This window comes from Pseudophryne corroboree, chromosome 1 (assembly GCF_028390025.1).
Source record: "Pseudophryne corroboree isolate aPseCor3 chromosome 1, aPseCor3.hap2, whole genome shotgun sequence".
Lineage (NCBI taxonomy): Eukaryota > Metazoa > Chordata > Amphibia > Anura > Myobatrachidae > Pseudophryne > Pseudophryne corroboree.
The window spans coordinates 1,132,171,060-1,132,183,434 of NC_086444.1; the positions used below are offsets into that span (position 1 = coordinate 1,132,171,060).

General features: G+C 44.8%; 1 protein-coding gene across 11 annotated transcripts in view; it reads right to left on the reverse strand.

The window, feature by feature from the left end:
* Window positions 1-12,375, reverse strand: part of JAKMIP1 (janus kinase and microtubule interacting protein 1) — a 342,118-nt gene that overhangs the window by 50,130 nt on the left and 279,613 nt on the right. For 10 of the 11 annotated variants that reach the window (XM_063923480.1, XM_063923546.1, XM_063923536.1 and 7 more), the window contains exon 14: window positions 2,038-2,139. The exons of the other annotated variant lie outside the window; for it this stretch is intronic. In XM_063923480.1, the coding sequence (XP_063779550.1) occupies window positions 2,038-2,139 (102 nt within the window). The remainder of the gene's footprint in view (window positions 1-2,037; window positions 2,140-12,375) is intronic. 11 annotated transcript variants of the gene reach the window in all.

A 12,375-nucleotide genomic window follows, 5' to 3' on the forward strand; every position in this document is an offset into this window, starting at 1 on the left:
CTACGGACTACGAGAAATAGAATTACCGGTGAGTAAATTCTTATTTTTTTGTTACCAGTTGGGCAAAAACCATGTGCACTGCAGGGGAGGCAGATATAACTTGTGCAGAGAGAGTTAGATTTGGGTGTGGTGTGTTCAATCTGCAATCTAAATTGCAGTGTAAAAATAAAGCAGCCAGCATTTACCCTGCACAGAAACAAAATAACCCACCCAAATCTAACTCTCTGTGCACATGTTATATCTGCCTCCCCTGCAGTGCACATGGTTTTGCCCAACTGCTAACAAAAATCCTGCTGCGATCAACTCGGAATTACCCCCATCATTCAATTTATCATCATAAACTTGATTTAGCTGAAAAACTAAGTTGGTATGTGATGGATAACAATGTCCAGTTTTATTGTGAGGTTTGAGTCTTACAAACCATGTAATACAATGGGCGCTCTACCATAAGCTTTGCCCATTACAGCTGAGGATTGATGGCGATGGTGAGTGTTTTCACATTCAGTGCTAAACATTGGTGACTAATCCCCGATGCTGAATGCCACTATGCCCATGCACAAAACATCGATGGTTTATTACTTATGGTTGGGGGAAAAAACATTGACCATAGAGAGAGCCATCTATGGTCATCACTATACATCAGCTGTTACCACTGTATTTAATTTTCCGTTTTTTTTTTGTTTGTTTGTTTTAAAAGATTTTTCCTATAAAGACTATTTGTATGAAGAGCACCAATAGAAACAAGCAGCGGAACATATAGGCTTAGGCAGAAAGGTACCAGGGTATTAAACGCCGCTAGTATAGTTTTCCTGTTTTTTTATTGGGTATGTTTTATTTGGCATTTTGAATGAAAGACGAGACTCTCTTTTTGATACAAGGGATCATGTCTTTTAGTAACATAGAAGCTAATAGAGTCTATTCAACCAAACCTAATTTACTCAGACTGATGGCCCCAGGGCTCTTGCCCCTGTATTAAATTGGCCTAATGTGTGACTAGGTGGGGGCATAGTAAAGTGAACAGTCAAAGGGGGAGATGTCTCAAACCTTGTTAGTAGATAAAGTGGAGTTGTACATAACTGTATTTATTTGAACTGTACTAGGTAAATGCCGATTAATTGCTTCAAGCAACTGCTCCACTTTATCTCTTGAAGCTTTGGTACATTTCCACCAAACTAACAATAATGGCAATACTGTACTGTACCTCAAATTACCTAAAGTATCTGTCAAAATAACCGATCTCCTCAAGTGCACAAGTATGTAATAAAGGTAAGAAGTAGAGCAGCAGCAGCCAAACACCACATTACCCATATTCTGATAATTACTTATCAGTGTGTTCTCTGAACTCCTTTCAGTAAGGCCTGAGCGAAGAAATACTTCATCTCATTTAGATCAGGCCTGGTCGACCCTGGTCTCTCCAGTTGTTGTGAAACTACAATTTCTGGGATGCTATACCAGCCGATCGATGGAAGGGTATGCTGGGACTTGTAGTTTCAAAGTAGCTGGAGACCTGCAGTTTGACCAGGCCTCATTTAGATCATTCCTACTACTATAACATATTCTGTGGTGATTGGTGGTTATCATACAGGTCCTCAATACAATTTCCCATGGTTAACATCTGGATGATATATACTGTGTATACATTAAAAAAAGGGTCATTTTACGATTATTTAATTCAATCACATTGTAGCCAAACACTCAAGCCTTAGACAAGTAGAATTAGTAATATCAACCTACTAGAGGGCACAGATCACCTACATACATTGGAGGCAGAAATTATTGGTTCAGACCCCAAAATGGCCGCCTTCATTATTAAGTGACCAGTAAAATCTACCATTATACAACTTAGTTCATAAGTAGCAGTATGTTGTCTTACACTATGCACATAGGTGAGGGTGACCATGCATGACAGTACATTTAGGGTACCAATAATGACGGCATTTGAGGAATGCTTCTGTTTACATGTCCACAGTAATGAGGGGTTAATGGCAGTGAAAAGACATGGGATGCACCAGAAGATGGAAGTGAATCTGCATCTACCTTAATTCCTTCCTGCTGACAGAAAAGCTGTAGAGCGCTTCCATTATTTTCTGGGAAGCTGGCTATATGGAGGTTAAAGGCTGGAGACCTTCGTTCTCTCTCCTGGGAAAAAATGTGTTATTTTACATTTTTACCTAATATAAAAGCTAAAAGGTCATGGAGTATTGCCCTGCTATAAACACACAGTGGATATGTGGAAATCCAACCTAATCGGGGCCAATTTGTCAATAGGGGAGGGGGAAAAAAAAGTACATTTACTATATAAGTGACTTTTATACACATAATTAAGGTGGGGTTCACCCTCAGACCCCCTTCATTTATTGTCATACTGTATGTGCCATCCTGTAACTTTTACTAATCGCACTGTTTGGACATTCTGGTTTCTTTGGTGGCTTTTTACAAAGCCCTTATATTACTATTCCCAAATAGTAATATATCAGTAATATAACCAATAGATCAGTGGTTCCCAAACTGGGAGCCGCGGCTTTCTGGGGTAACACAGTGCACTTGCAGGGGTGCCGCATGGGTTGGCAGTCTAGTTCCAAATCAAATTATTTATAGCCAAAGGGTTAGGCAATATCGGTGCTGATGACCGCCAATCAAAAAATATGTGGGCTTAGCCCTGTCAACCACCACATAACTGAACCTCAGCGTGACAGGTAAGCACAATTTACTTAATTGAATAATTTTTGATGAATTTCTCAATTAGAAACTTTTGGCTTAGGGGGTGCCATGAAAAAAATGCTGATACTCCAGTGCGCCGTGATACGAGAAAGTTTGGGAGTAGTGAAACATAAAAAAAGTCATATACAGTAGATAAAACAATCAATTGAATGTAAAATTGCAGGACAGCATAACTGAAGTCTCCTGAAGGTAGAAAACCCCTTTAGAAATATTTCTGTAATAAAACAACCAAAGACTTACACACAGACATTCTAGAAGCAAAAGTTCAGCATTTAAACAGAATTTTATCATTTTAAATAACGTACCAATGAAATGAATTAGTTCTCAGACGCATGCATACAATTTAAATGCCATTTCCACTATTGGGAAACACTGTCTAGTTTGTGACCCAAGGTAGTAAATTTACTAAAGCTTCTGTAAATTAAAAGTGATGGGGTTGCCCATAGCAACCAGATTCTATCATTATCTAGGATGCAATAAAATAATGATAGAATTTGATTGATTGCTATGGGCAACAATTTTAATTTTTTAGACGCTTTACTAAATCTACCCAAGGTCTTTAAACTAGACATTCAAACATGAAGACAGTTGTTTAAAACCTGCAAGTAAGAGGTTGTTTCATTCAGCTAAGAGAGATTAGTGGGGGATATATGCAGAGACAGTAAGCGTCACCTGTTCCAGGTTTTTTCCTCATCACATTTCTGATGAGTTTTTATTAACAAAAACCATGTTGGAGGGGGTGTACAGAAAATAACTAACCCCAGGTTTTGAATAAGTGACCCTTGAAATGTCCCCATTTTTCATTATTGACCAATAGCAATCGTGCTATGTGTGCATGTCTTCTTAACATCTGTTATATAGGCATGTAAGTTGTATTTATCGAAGAACCTTATTTAACATGAATAGAATCCAAAGAAGTTATACTTTACTTCAGTATACGTGACATAATGGGGGTTGCGATGCATCAAGACACTTTTCCGTATGATGTAGTATTGGCTCAGCTGCAAAGGATTCTGGGAATAATTTTACAGCGGTGGCAATATAAACAGGCATCAGTGTGCAATTGCAGCATTTGCTACCCAAGTGCTGCCGGGGCGATCTCTCGCAAAACTGATGTGTGTTGTATATATCAGGAGCGTATATCCTAATGGATATACTTTGATATGTAATAATGATGATTTGGTTATTATATAGGTATGCAGTCATCCTGTCAACATGGTGTCATTATGTTGAAAGTCACAATGTCAACATTTCAGGTTGGTGTTAGGTTATGGTTTCAATACTATAAACACATGCACAATATCGTCATTCTACACGGCTATAGGCCGGACATAGCAGTGCGCAACTTCTGTCATTCACGGCAAAGTAAGACAGCACAAGTTATCCTCAGCCAGGCAATCGAACATTTATTTATTAGTTTCACTTTAAAATGAGACACACATCTAACCTGCTGGGGTGCAGAGTAATTAACAGAGCACAGTAACATTCATCTTTGTGACACCATGTGAAAGTGAGAAATGATGAGAGAGCGGAATACATGCAGCATTCTACTGATCCCTACACAATATGATAAAAGGGCGCACTGCATTGATGTGGCAATTCCTCACAACCTATTGTCATGTCTCTGGTGCATAGGAATTTAGCACATCTGAACCCCAATTAGTCTAATTTCCATATCTACAAAATATGACCAAAACATGAAAACAAAGAATAAAATGCGTCTCTAATTCCTCTAGAATTAGATCCAATATGGGAGTACAAAGCTGATTCATGTTATTGGTGACAGGTGTCTCTGAAGTTAAGGTGTCACCGTAAATTCAAATGTTGCTTCAGACAGTAAAGTGCAGATATAGCAGGTCAGTCACTCGCTTGCCGCAGCCGTATTACAATACAAATGTCTGTAATAGAAACACTGTCACCTGGACAGGTCCACTTTAAGGCAATTTAGGTATGACAACTACTTTTGGTTGCTCAGGAAATGGTTACACCATGTATTAAGTACCATGACACTATGAAGGCAACAAATTAAAAAGACAACTAAACAAATAATAGAGTATTCCCACCAATAAACCGCGTAAGGTTCAAGTTAAGGATCAAATGAAGGAAGAATCGCCTATCTCTAACTGCTCAAACACTGGGGCAGCTGTCATTCCTCGAAAACATTTAATGGAGACTAAAGGAGACTATTACTCAAGGCATTTGGCCCTATAAATGATGTGCACTAAATTAAAGTGGCTATTAAACAAGTGTGAATTGCAGGATTTATTGCAGATATATCCTAAGAAAAACGCAGAGCGCTTCCTTCCCCGTACAATGTATGGGGACGTTGCTGCTGCGCAATTTATCAAGCTTAGCCGGCTTTCCCCTACGGGAGTATCCTGGCTGGAACGGGATCTTCTTATCCCTCTCTGGTTGGCTGGAACTGTTCGTCAGGTCAATCCCAATGTTTACAAATTGCACGCGCTGGCCATGTCTAACCCTAGTAACGTTATCACTTTCATTTTTACTCATGTTGTCCCTTATTAAATTGCCCAGCGGAATGCAGCAAAAAGGAATGTTAATGTTCAGAGCTACATTGCAATGGGCACCACAAACAGGTCCAGTTCACCGGGGAGGGATTAAGTCCTTATCCAGTTGGGCGGTTTCCATAAGGGAAAGCAGACCAATGCCATCTGAAGCTATCTGAGCAAATATCTGAAAACATTTGGCTCTCATTTAGTGCAAATCATGCGGAAACTGCTTTATCCACATCGTATATGGGGCCAAATAACCAGACAAATAGGCCCTTGTAAGGAAAATTGGTATGCTGTATTAGGCTGCCACTATCTTAATATATTCTAATTTTTTTATTGTTATTTTAATCTATGCAAAAAGGAGATTTATGGTACACTTACCATAATTAAATCTCTTTCTGTGAGGTACACTGGATTCCACAGGGAATAACATTGGGGGTGTAGAGTTGGACCTTAATCCGAGGCACCAAAAAGGCTAAAGCTTTGACTGTTCGCAGGATGCACTGCACTGCCTCCTCTATAACCCCGCCTCCAGGCACTGGAGCTCAGTTTCATTAACCAGTCCAATGCAGTAGCAGGTAAGAGACGGTAGATGTTAGTCACATAGAACAACATTCTCACGTCAGGAGAAGGGACTAGTGGCTAATGCCATACAAACCCAAAGAAGCTAAGTGCATCAGGGTGTGCGCCCTGTGGAATCCAGTGTACCTCACAGAAAGATTTAACTATGGTAAGTCTACCATAAATCTCCTTTTCTGCAGTGGGTACACTGGTATTCCACAGGGAATAGCATCGGGGATGTCCTAAAGTAGTTCCTCATGGGAGGGGACGCACTGTAGCGGGTACAAGAATCCGGCGTCCAAAGGAAGCATCCTGGGAGGCCGAAGTATCAAAGGCATAGAACCTGATGAACGTGTTCACCGAGGACCACATAGCCGCCTTGCACAACAGCGGACACGCCACGGCAGGCCGCCCAAGAAGGTCCAACAGACCGGGTAGAATGCGCTTTGATAGCAGCAGGAGCTGGAAGACCAGCCTGTACATAAGCTTGTGCAATCACCATTCTAATCCATCTGGCCAAGGTTTGCTTATTCACAGGCCAGCCACGTTTGTGATAACCGAAAAGTACAAAAAGGGTATCCGAGCTCCTGAGGGAGGCAGTCCTCTCTACGTAAACACGGAGAGCCCGTACCACATCCAAAGACCTGGTTTGTCCTCCAAAGAGCGAAGAGATAAAGCTGGAACCACATTCTCTTGGTTATGATGAAAAGATGATACCACCTTAGGTAGATAACCAGGGCTAGTTCGAAGAACTGCTCGGTCACGGTGAAAAATCAGAAAGGGTGGACGACAGGACAAGGCGCCTAAGTCCGACAACCTCCTAGCAGAGGCAATAGCCAGTAAAAACACGACCTTAAGTGTAAGACATTTAAGATCCACAGACTCAAGAGGTTCAAATGGAGACTCTTGCAGGGCATTTAAGACAACAGACAGATCCCATGGAGCCACAGGAGGGACATAGGGAGGCTGAATCCATAAAACACCCTGAGGGAAAGTATGAACGTCAGGTATAGACGCAATTTTTATCTGAAACCACACCCAACAAGACAGATATATGAACCTTGAGGGAGGCCAGATGAAGGCCTAAATCTAGGCCTTGTTGCAGAAAAGCCAAAAGCCTGGAAGTTCTGAACAAATAGGCATCATAATTCTTAGGAGCACACCATGTGAAGTAAGAGTTCCAGCCCTTCAGCATAGTTTGCATAACCGCCTCTGAGAATCCCTTGGCCCTCAAGAGTGCAGCTTCAAGAGCCACGCTGGCAAAGCCAGTCTGACCAGGTCAGGATAGACACAAGGGCCCTGAACGAGGAGGTCTGGGCATTGAGGAAGTAGAAGAGGACGCTCTATCGATAGACCATGCAGGTCTGAGAACCAATGCAGTCTGGGCCACGCTGGAGCGATTAGAAGTAGTATTTCTCTTTCTTGCTTGAACTTCCGTAGAACCCTGGGCAGGAGTGACACTGGAGGGAACACGTATGGCAGCCGAAAGTTCCATGGAATTGCCAGTGCATCCAAGAACGCTGCTTGAGGATCCCTTGTCAATGATCCCAAGACCGGAACCTTGTGATTGTGACGAGACGCCATCAGGTCCACGTCTGGTAGGCCCCACTTGTCCACTAGGAGTTGAAAGACTTCCAGATGAACACTCCACTCTCCAGCTTGAACGTCCTGACGACTGAGGAAATCCGTTTCCCAGTTGAGGACTCCGGGGATGAACACTGACGATATTCCTGGCAGATGGCGTTCCGCCCAACAGAGGATTTTTTATACAGTACTTCCAGCATTGGCATGCGGCTTTGAGTGCCGCCTTGATGATTTATGTACGCCACCGTGGTGGCGTCGTCTGATTGTACTTGATCAGGCCTGTTCCGTACTAGAGACAAGGCCAGTGTCAACGCATTGAACACTGCCCGCAATTCCAGAATGTTTATCAGGAGAGATTCCTCCCTGGTCCACTGACCCTGGAGAGAGTGTTGCTCCAACACCGCGCACCAACCCCCGGAGACTGACATCCGTTGTCAGGAGATCCAGAAGGGACGGCCCCTGCTCAGCTGTTGGTCCTTTAGCCACCAGCTTAGTGACAGACGAACCTCCGGAGTAAACGAGATCATTTGAGACTTGATCCGATGAGGCAGACTGTCCCACTTGGAAAGAATTAACCTCTGCAGAGGGCAGGAATGAAATTGAGCATACTCTACCATGTCAAAAGCCGACACCATGAGGCCTAGTACTTGCATCGCCGAGTGTATCAACACTCTTGGGCGAGAGAGGAAGCATCTGATCCTGTCCTGAAGGTTCAGGACCTTCCCTGGAGACCAGAACAATCATTGGTTGTGTGTGTCCAGCAGTGCCCCCAGGTGCATCATGCTCCGAGCAGGGACCAGCGAGGACTTCTTCCAGTTGATGAGCCACTCGTGGGCTTGTAGGAATTGGACTGTCAGATCCAGATAACTGAGGAGAGCCTCTGGGGAGTTTGCCAGGATCAGCAAGTCGTCCAGGTACGGCAGGATCCACATACCCTGACGGCGGAGAAGGGCAGTCATCACGTGAAGATCCGAGGAGCCGTGGTCAATCCAAAAGGCAAGGCCTGGAATTGATAATGTAGGTTGCCAATAGCAAACCGCAGATATTGCTGATGCGATGTGGCAATAGGTATGTGCAGGTAAGCATCCTGTATGACCAGGGATACCATATAATCCTTGGGCTCCATGGCCAGAACAATAGAGCGCAGAGTTTCCATACAGAATTTGGATACTCTTACAAATTTGTTCAAAGATTTGAGGATGAGTATAGGTCGGAAGGACCAGTTTGGCTTCGGAACTAGAAACAGGGTCGAATAGTACCCCCTGCCTCTCTGAGACAGAGGTACCGGCACTACCACTCCTGTGTCCAGGAGGGATTGTACAACCAAGTGTAGAGTTTGCGCTTTCAACAGATCCGAAGGGATAACAGTCGTGCAAAACTGGCGAGGGGGAGTCTCTTGAAGGAGACTGCATACCCGTGAGAGGCAACTTACCGCACCCAGGCGTCTGAAGTGGTCTTTAACGAGGCCTGGGCGAACTGTAGAAGTCGTCCTCCCACCCTGGGTTACCCAGGGGGAGGCCCGCCCCGTCATGCAGCAGGCTTGTCTTGTTTGGAAGCAGGCTGACGGGCGGCCCAAGATTGTTTATATTTGGGCTTCGTGGTTTTGGAGGCACGAGCCTGTCTCGGGTACGCCTGACCTTTTGCTTTACCTTGCGGTCGAAAATAGGATTTTAATACCTACCGGTAAATCCTTTTCTCTTAGTCCGTAGAGGATGCTGGGGACTCCGTAAGGACCATGTGTAGAGTTTGCGCTTTCAACAGATCCGAAGGGATAACAGTCGTGCAAAACTGGCGAGGGGGACGTCTCTTGAAGGAGACTGCATACCCGTCTGGGGACTCCGTAAGGACCATGGGGTATAGACGGGATCCGCAGGAGACATGGGCACACTAAAAGACTTTGAATGGGTGTGAACTGGCTCCTCCCTCTATGCCCCTCCTCCAGACCTCAGTTAGAAAACTGTGCCCAGAGAGACTGACATTTCGAGGAAAGAATTTATTGTTTAAACACGGTGAGTGTCATACCAGCTCACACCACGAATATACCGCAGAACGTGGCATTCAAAAGAATACCAGCCAACGGCATGAAAAAGACACAGCCACATGCTGAGAGAATATGTAACACAACCAGTGTGTCAACACAACCAATAAAAAAACACCGCCTGCCATGGCATGCACAACATCAGCAACTGCCTGACAGAAAAGAAACACCACAAGAGTGTAACCATAACCAATTACTGCAGACACAGAACGCACTGGGACGGGCACCCAGCATCCTCTACGCACTAAGAGAAAAGGATTTACCGGTAGGTATTAAAATCCTATTTTCTCCTACGTCCTAGAGGATGCTGGGGACTCCGTAAGGACCATGGGGTTTATACCAAAAGCTACAGACCGGGCGGGAGAGTGCGGACGACTCTGCAGCACCGATTGAGCAACATGAGGACCCCATCAGCCAGGGTATCAAACTTGTAGGGCTTAGCAAAAGTGTTTGAACCGGACCAAGTATCCGCTCGGTAAAGATGAATCGCCGAGACTCCTCGGGCATCCGCCCAAGAAAACCCACTTTCCAAGCAGAATGGGTCACCACCGAATTCGGTAATGGCAATCCAGCCGTAGAACGAGCACGCCGAATCGGATCACAGATCTAGCGTGTAACAGACTGCAGATACGCAGGCGCCCCAATCACGCTGGGAGCATACCGGACAAACCGAGCCTCTGTTTCCGCAATCCGAGCCAAATTCGCTACATAAATATTCCAAGCCCTGACTACATCGAGAGACCCTGAATCAGCTCAAGTAACCACAGGCATCAAATAGGCTGGTTTCTGCGAAACACCTAAACCACTGTTGGCCGAACTATTATCTGAGTTCACAATTTTGCTCTATCCACCTGGAAGATCAAACAGGTGCTCTTGTGAGACCAAGCCGCCACTTCCGACACCCGCATTGCGGATGCCAGAGCCAAAAGCATGACCACTCTCCAAGAGAGAAAATGTAACACAACCTTTCAGAAAGGTTGCAATCATTGTGACAAGAAAACTCAACACCACATCAAGGTCCCACAGTGCCAATGGGGGCACAAAAGGAGGTTGGATGTGCAGTACTCCTTCCACGAAGGTCCGAACTTCCGGAAAGGTCGCCAATTCTTTCTTGAAAGAAAATTTATATGGCCAAAACCGCACTTAAATGGAGCCTATCTTTGGGCCTGCTTGCAAAGACTGGAGAAAACCAACCCAACTGAAAGTCTTCCGTAGTAGCCTTCTTGGATTCACACCAAGACACATATTTTCTCCAACCACGGTGGTAAGGCTTTGCAGTTACTTCTGTTCTAGCCTGAAGAAAAATGGAAATGACTTCACTGGGAATACCCTTTCTGGCTAGGATATGGCATTCAACCGCCACACCGCCAATCGCAGCAAGTCTTGATACACGCCTGGATCTTGCTGTAACAGTTCCGCACGTAGAGGAAGAGGCCAGGGATCCGCTATGAGTAAATCTTGAAGAACTGGATACGAAGCCTTCCATGTTCAGACCGGAACAATGAGGATCGCCTGAACCTTTGTTCGTCTTACGTTTATCACCTTCAGAAGAGTGAAAACAGAGGGGACACATAGACCGACTGAAAACACCCAAGGTGTCCCGAGGACGTCCACTGCTATAGCTTGAGTGTCCCCGGACCTGGAACAATATCCCTGAGATCTCTCGTTGAGGCGACACACCAATATGCCGAATTGAGGCACACCTCAAAGACACCTCAAGACCTGTCGCTTCAGTGAAACTTCTCGATGACGACTATATATCTCCCGGATGGAGATCGCATCTGCAGAGGAATCTATTTCTCCATCGTTCACATCTGGACCGAATACTGCTAATATAGCGTTTACCAGTCCTTTCACCCAGCGGAAAACTTTTACGGCACCTTCCATTGCCGCTTTGCTCCGTGTTCCGCCCTAGCGGCTTACTTACACCACAGCTGTCAAGTCGTCCGACAGAATCAACACGGCAGATCACAAAGCATATGTTCATTGAAAATAGCTCTTAATTCAAGAAAGTTTATTGCAGATAAGCTTCCCAGCTTGACCTTTTCCTCTGGAACTACTTCCCTTGCAAGGGCTGCTCCCCAGTCTCGGAGATCTGCCTGCCCGGACACCAGAATCTCATCCTGGATTCGAACCTTCTCTCTAGGAGGTGAGAACTGAGCAGACACCACAAGCGCGATATCCTGGCCATTAGGATTATATTCTGGTGCATGTGCAGGTGAAACCCGGACCACATTTCCAACTGGCCCCGTGAAAACCACTCTGGCATTTGACCTGCTCACTGAAAAGCCTCTTAGGCCCCACCATCTTCTTCCTCAACAGAACATATTGATGGATTGTCACTGCAAATCTGATCCGACTCTGGATCCTCAGACCTCTTTCCACAGGAAAGCACAGAACTTCAACCGTTCAGTAACTACTCTGATACCCACCATCGACATCTGTGTCGTTGGGAACAACAGCCATTCCCTGTGTTGAAGAACAGTCAGAGAGAAACAATGATTTGCACCACTTGTTTCTTGACCTCGCCTTAATCAGGAGAGCGTCTCAGTACAGAATGACAATAGCTCTTATTATTGAAAGAATCCATCATACTGCCATCACTCCGGTGAAATGGCAAAGACAATCCTGGATATCAACCCAGGTAAGCCGAATGCGGAGAAACACGAATTTAACCCCTTTTCTACCTTTACGTGCTGGAGCTCTCTGGTCTGAGAGAATCCATCCTGTAGGTCAACCACGTAAAGAGAAAACGTTTTTTTTTAAAGTTTTTTTTACACAGGGACAGCAGGACAACGCCCTGAACCTGATGCAACACTGGTATGGCGTCGCGTACTACCTCCCCTTCCAGAGAGAAAATGGCAAGATCTATTTGAAAAATCAGTGAGGGGAAACATCTGTAAACGCCAGAATGTCCCCCTTTGTATTCTATACTTAACTCACAGGTCCTAGTCCATT